At 59.6% G+C, this 6,700-nt stretch overlaps 1 protein-coding gene across 1 annotated transcript in view; it reads right to left on the bottom strand.

Annotated features, from left to right (window-relative positions):
• Positions 1 to 4,407: 4,407 nt before the first annotated feature.
• GAS6 (growth arrest specific 6) overlaps positions 4,408 to 6,700 on the bottom strand; it is a 28,311-nt gene continuing 26,018 nt past the window's right edge. The window contains exons 14-15 of the mRNA XM_070380682.1: positions 5,555 to 5,783; positions 4,408 to 4,834 (exon numbers count right to left, since the gene is read on the bottom strand). Coding sequence (XP_070236783.1) covers positions 4,683 to 4,834; positions 5,555 to 5,783 — 381 coding nt within the window. The 3' untranslated portion in view covers positions 4,408 to 4,682. The remainder of the gene's footprint in view (positions 4,835 to 5,554; positions 5,784 to 6,700) is intronic.

Below are 6,700 nucleotides of genomic sequence, written 5' to 3'. Positions count from 1 at the left end.
AGGAGTGGGCAGGGCCTCACTCCTCAGCAGCTCGTGGATGGCACCTGCCTTTCTCTTTCCTCTTTGCTCAAACTCTTTAATCACGAAACTGAATGACTACTATAAATTGAACAGAAAGCACGCTGAGAACCCCGGTGTAAGCGGCAGCTACTCAGAGCAGGGCCGTCACCGAGGCCGGGGCTGCCCACCCCATCCTGGGCCCACCTGCACGCGGTTCCGCTGTGTGTGGCTTGTTCTCTGCTGAGCTGCATGCCTGTGACAGACCATGGTGCTCCGCCCTGAGATGGGGACCGTGACTGCCCCTTCGGCTGTGGGTGGCCTTGGCTGGTCTTGGGGTTCCTATGTGTATGTGGGGCTCCCGGTGTGGATTTAGGGTGCACGGGAGACTTGGACTTTGTTGGACAACACCCAGCCCTGGTCCTTGGGGTCAGCCCAGACTACTCTCAGCTCCAGGCTGCCAAGATCAGGTTCTACTCTACGCGAGAAACTTTCACAGCTGTGGGCGCAGGGGTTCCTTCCTGTGCTGTTTGTGCCCGCATTTCCCCCTTATTGATGAAGCTGGCCCCGTGGACAGACACCTTGGCCACTGGCACTTCCTGTCCTGTCCAGCAGCGTCCAGTCTTCTGTTGGGTCATTACTCACCGATTTGCAGGAGGAGCTCTATCCTTCCTTGGTTAACACGGTTACCCCACGTTAATCGGTCACCGAGGTTCCCGGTGTTTCCTCTTCTCAGCTGGTCTTGTCATGCTCCTTATGCTGCCTTGATGAACAGATGTTCTTGATGATCGCTTGGTTTGTTTGAGGTGGACTTTATTTTTTAGAGCAGTTTCAGAATCACAGCAGTATCACCAGGACGGTGCAGAGGCCTCCGTGCAGCCCCATCAGGGAAGAGCCTCGCTTTTCTCCGCTGTGTCACCCACTCCTTTGTCGAAGATCAGGCGACTCTTTCTGGGGGTCCGTGTCTGGGCTCTCTGTCTGTCCAGGGATCCACTGTTCACTCTTTTGGCAACACCAGGCCGTATGACTGCTGCAGCTTCATAGTCTTGAAGCTGGGTAGCTTCCGGAAACTTTCCTTTTCTTGAAGTTCTTGATTTTAACATAGCCCAATTTTTAAATATTTTTCTTTATCATGAGTATTTTGTTTTATTATATATTTTAAAGAAATACTTTTAAAAATCCTAGTTCATGAAAATACTCTTCTATCAAAGGGGTCAGCAAAGTTGCTCTGTAAAGGCACAGGTTTGGAGGGCCCACAGCTGTGAATCCACCACTGAGTCCTGACTAGAGCAGCAGAGAAGCTGTAGAGAATTGGAAGTTAGTGGGCAGAAATGTGTGCCAATATAGCTTTATTGAAAAGAGCAGAGGTGCATCACAGTGGGCCCACTGGCTAGAGTTTTACCTTATCTTCTAAATGCTTTATAGATCGCCTTTAGATTTAAATATGTACTCTATTGGAGCTAATAGTATGTGTTGTGTGAACTGGAGTCAAATGTCCCATCTCTGTAGTGCAGAGGTGTCACAGGGTGATTCCCCCAGGGCATGTGCTGCAGTGTAAGAGACGTTTCTGCCGTCACAGTGTCTGTCTATGTCTGGGGGGACAGCAGGCAGTGAGGGCAGAGGTTTCAATGCCACCAAATGCCCTAAGAACAGCCCTTCACACAACAACCATTATCAATTAATCCATACTATCCGAAAACCTAAAAATGAAATGCAAACAAATATTACAGTTCTTCTATTTAAAAAACAAAACCACTGAGGTCAACTCAGACCACATATGACAGCAGCACAGTGTACTGAGCACAGCGGACCCACCCCGGCCCCTCCTCAAGGGAGCACCTCAGACCCACCCCAGCCCCTCCTCCATGGAGCACCTCAGACCCACCCCAGCCCCTCCTCCATGGAGCACCTCAGACCCACCCCAGCCCCTCCTCCATGGAGCACCTCAGACCCACCCCAGCCCCACCTCCATGGAGCACAGTCAGGCTCCCCCAGCTCCTCCTCCATGGAGCACCTCAGACCCACCCTCCTCCAGCCCCCCACCCCGCCTCCATGGAGCACCTCAGCCCCACCCCAGCTCCTCCTCCATGGAGCACCTCAGACCCACCCCAGCTCCTCCTCCATGGAGCACCTCAGACCCACCCCAGCCCCACCTCCATGGAGCACAGTCAGGCCCACCCCAGCTCCTCCTCCATGGAGCACCTCAGACCCACCCCAGCTCCTCCTCCACGGAGCACAGTCAGGCCCACCCCGCCTCCTCCTCCATGGAGCACCTCAGACCCACCCCAGCTCCTCCTCCATGGAGCACCTCAGACCCACCCCAGCTCCTCCTCCATGGAGCACAGTCAGACCCACCCCAGCTCCTCCTCCATGGAGCACAATCAGGCCCACCCCACCTCCTCCTCCATGGAGCACAGTCAGACCCACCCCACCTCCTCCTCCATGGAGCAGTCAGCTCCACCCCAGCGCCTCCTCCATGGAGCACAGTCAGGCCCACCCCACCTCCTTCTCCATGGAGCACAGTCAGGCCCAATCCTCCTCCTCCATGGAGCACCTCAGACCCACCCCAGCTCCTCCTCCATGGAGCACAGTCAGGCCCACCCCTCCTTCTCCATCCACAGTCAGGCACAATCCTCCTCCTCCATGGCACCTCAGACCCACCCCCAGCTCCTCCTCCATGGAGCACAGTCAGACCCACCCCAGCTCCTCCTCCATGGAGCACAGTCAGACCCACCCCACCTCCTCCTCCATGGAGCACCTCAGCCCCACCCCAGCTCCTCCTCCATGGAGCAGTCAGCTCCACCCCAGCTCCTCTTCCATGGAGCACAGTCAGGCCCACCCCACCTCCTTCTCCATGGAGCACAGTCAGGCCCACCCCACCTCCTTCTCCATGGAGCACAGTCAGGCCCAATCCTCCTCCTCCATGGAGCACCTCAGACCCACCCCAGCTCCTCCTCCATGGAGCACAGTCAGGCCCACCCCGCCTCCTCCTCCAAGGAGCACAGTCAGGCCCACCCCACCTCCTCCTCCAAGGAGCACAGTCAGACCCACCCCAGCTCCTCCTCCAGGGAGCACAGTCAGGCCCAATCCTCCTCCTCCATGGAGCACAGTCAGACCCAGCCCGCTCCTCCATGGAGCACAGTCAGAACCACAGTCAGACTTCCCTGCCTCCCCGTCCTGGAGCACAGTCAGAAGTCGTGAAGCTCTGTGTCCGCCCAGGCTTGTGTGCAGTCTGGCCCTGGAGCTGGCCAGCACAGCTGGGAGGTATCTTGCAGCCTGTGGCTCTGAATTGGCCATAAGCTTTTCTTGGCCATAGTTAGAACAACCCTTGGAGCCCAGTGGAAGTCTGTATAAACCACGTTAGGAAACAGATTGGGCCTCATTCTCCCTGGAGGGAAGATGAACCCACGGTGGTCAAATGGCCCCGAGAGCTGGCCTCCACCTGTGTCTGTGGTGACTTGTCCCGGAGCTCAGCGTGTGTCCTGTCTGCTCTCTGGCCGTCCTGGCCTCTGTGAGAGAGGGGGCGGCCAGGTGCAGGCTCCCAGCTGACTGGGGGAACATTCCAGAACATTCCAGAGCCGTCTCCAGAGTAGATGAAAACCAGAGAGCTCGGTGGGAATGCTGTGGTGTCAGGGCTGAGAGGTGGATCAGCCTGAGTGGCTTTGGGCTCCTGAGGCCGCCTGTGGTCAGATGGTGAGCAGCAGGGGGTCCTCTGTGGGGCATGGGCATGACTGTGCTTGCCCCCCATTTCTCAGAGCCATGCTGGCCAGCTCCAGGAAGCCGTGGGTAGCAGGCAAGACCCGAGCAGATGGCGCCCCGACACTTGGCTGCCTGCTTACCTGCTTCAGGATACACTTTGGGGTTTGGTGTCTGAAAAAGAATCACTTTTGAGAAAAAAAGTCTATTATAAAAAACAATCCAGTTTGGGGATGGAGCCAGCAAGTGCTGGAGATGCCCCTGCAGCCTATGCTGTGATGGTGCCCACAGTCCTGGGCGTGTCCTGCTGCAGCTGCTTGGTCTCCCGAGACCCGTGGGTCCCACGCGTTCCCGTGGCTGCCCCCCGCCCGCTACTCCTGGAGCCAGAGCGCGAGGCCCCGCCCACTTGACCTCCTGCAGACCCCGCTCACTGCCCGGCCCCTCAAAATGAGCAAATAGGCCCGCGGTTTAACCGGAGAGCCTCCGAGGCTGGGGGGGCGTGTCGGGGAGCCTGCGGTGCTGACCTGCCATACTTCCAGCCCCGCCAGGGGGCGCTGGCGCGGCCTCGTCCAGTGAAGCAGCTCGTCCCCACCAGGGAAACCTCGGGCAGCAGCAGCAGGGGTGACGGCCCCTGGACTTACGGATGCCCTCAGCGGCTGACTCTGTGACGGCCCGCTGCAAAGCAGCAAGGAGCGGACACCGCCAACACAGAGCTAGAAAGGTTCTGTAAATATTTTATTTTTCCATAGTTTTAAGTCAGAAAGAAGCATCTGGTGATAAAAATAACAGAATTCTTTTCCCGGGTCCGCTCAGGCGGCGGTGAGGTTAGTCCTCTATGTACACGTATGTTACACGCGGGGAGGGAGGCCCCGAGGGGCTCGGCGGGCGAGGGTTCAGTGTCTCCAGCGCGGGCGCGGGCGCGGCCGCCATCCTTCGGGTCGAGAGGAGGCTGCGGCGTGCGTGGGGCGGGGCGTCTGCGGCCCAGAAGCCTAGGCGGCGGGCTCGACGGGAGGGCAGGAGTGGGACGTGATGTCGCTGTGCTTGTAGGCGGCTTCGTCCAGGTCCAGCGCCTTCCGGTTGACCTCCAGCGTCATGCAGCCGCGGAAGAAGGCCGTGACCGGAGCCGAGGTCACGGGCACGTCTGGGCCGCGGGGAAAGAGCAAGCGCGTCTTAGTGGGTGAGCCGCCCGGAGCCTGGGCGCCCCGCCGCGTCTCCGGCAGAGCGTCATCATGCAGCTCAGCCACGAGCCCCGGTGGGCAGCAGACGCCTGCCACCAGGCTTGGCACAGCACCACAGCACCCCGACCCCACAGAAGGACACACAGATAGTCACATCCATTAAATATTATCTCCTCATCCCGAATGAGTCACGCCCAGGCCTTCCAGGCTGTCTTATCCTCTTCAAAGCTCTGTTTACTAAAACTAAACGCAGTTGGAGTCTGGTGGCCAAGACAGCGCGCCTCGGTCCGCGACAAGTGGAGACCCGCCTGAGTGGTGGGAGGCCCAGCCTCTCCCATCTCCCCTAGTCTGCTGGGATACCACCTCCAGATGTGGCGGGGGCAGGCTCACCTGGCCTGCTTCCCCAGGCAGCTGGACACCAGGCCTCGGGGGTGGGGCACTGGAGCGCCTGGCTCCCCGTGTGGCCCACACCCACCATCTGATACCCATGGGGGTGTTCCTGGAAGGTGTGGGGTGGGGAACAGCTTCAGGCCGATGTGTCCCCCCAAGTGCTGTCAGCCTGACCCCAGAGCGGCTGGGCCGGGCCCCACACGCTCACACGATGCTGCCACAGACTGGCTCCTCCTGCCTCCCTTCCCTACAGAGCGCTCAGCCCTGCCGGGGGAGCAAGTCGGGGCCCCTACCTGGCAGCCCCCCGATGAAGGTGAGCACGGAGCCCTCCAGGTGTCTCCCGAGGATGGCCAGCTGCTCCTGCAGCCCCGCTGGGCTCACTTCACTCTGGCCCTGGGTGCCATCCACCTCCAGGGTGGCCCTGTCCTTATTCACAGAGATGGTCACCACGTGCTCCTGGCCATCGCAGACCTTGATCTCCATCAGGACCAAGGTGACGCCCTCCACGGCCAGGACGACCAGCTGTGGGGAGAGGCACAGCTGACTGGGGCGGACGGGCTGGTGGCCCCATGCCAGTGGGCCCTCCTGTCCTGCCGAGGTCCATGGGTCTCCTGTGGGTGGGGTCACTTATGGCCAGAGTGTGACAAGGACATGGTTTCTACATGTATGAATTAGGGGGAGCTGGACCCCCTCCAACGTGATTGAAGACCAACATATAGAGCTGCATGTCCCTGGGGGGGATGTGGAGGAAACACGCTCCGGTCACAGGGCCACACATGCGTCGGTCTGGGCAGAAGTGACCAGGGCTCCCACTGTGTGTGTGGCCAGGACTCAGGGCAGAGCTGCCCCTTGCGTGTGGCGCTGCCACAGAAATAGCAGAGAGGGGCCAAGCCTGGATCTGTGCCCATCAGCTTGCAGCCGCAGTAGGAGGGGAGCTGATGGCTCCTGCAGGTAGGCTGACGTGGGGAACACACCCCTCTTGGGACAGGCGGGAGAATAAACCCATTTCCACTACTCTTGCCTGTTCTCTAAGAAGACAGCCAGCGCGGTGACCAGTGACGGTCGGGGGTGGGGCAGGGACTGTATGGAGGTGACGGCGGCCTGTCCAGGGGCGGATACTCAGAGCCCTGCCTGCCTCCGGGGGAGGCCTGGTGAGGGTCTGGGCCTGTTTGTACACTCACACACGTCATTTGTGAGCAAAATCATTTGGCTTAAATACAAGTGATTACTTCAAATTATCTACACCGCTGGGGGTGGCAGGATGGTCTCCCCACTGCACAGCCAGCCTGCAGGACTCCAGCACCGTCCCTGAGCCACCAGAGGCCATTGAGACGCTGCTGAGAGGTGGGCGCTGGAACTTTGAGGGCGAGAGGTGGGGCTGAGCTTCACGGTGGCTCCGTCTCAGAGCGAGGGTTGGGGGGTGGGGGCAGCAGCAAGCG

The sequence above is a fragment of the Bos mutus genome, chromosome 12 (genome assembly GCF_027580195.1).
Source record: "Bos mutus isolate GX-2022 chromosome 12, NWIPB_WYAK_1.1, whole genome shotgun sequence".
In the NCBI taxonomy this organism is placed as follows: Eukaryota; Metazoa; Chordata; class Mammalia; order Artiodactyla; family Bovidae; genus Bos; species Bos mutus.
Note: the sequence above shows the minus strand (reverse complement) of the source record. Positions and strands in the feature narration are given on the sequence as shown.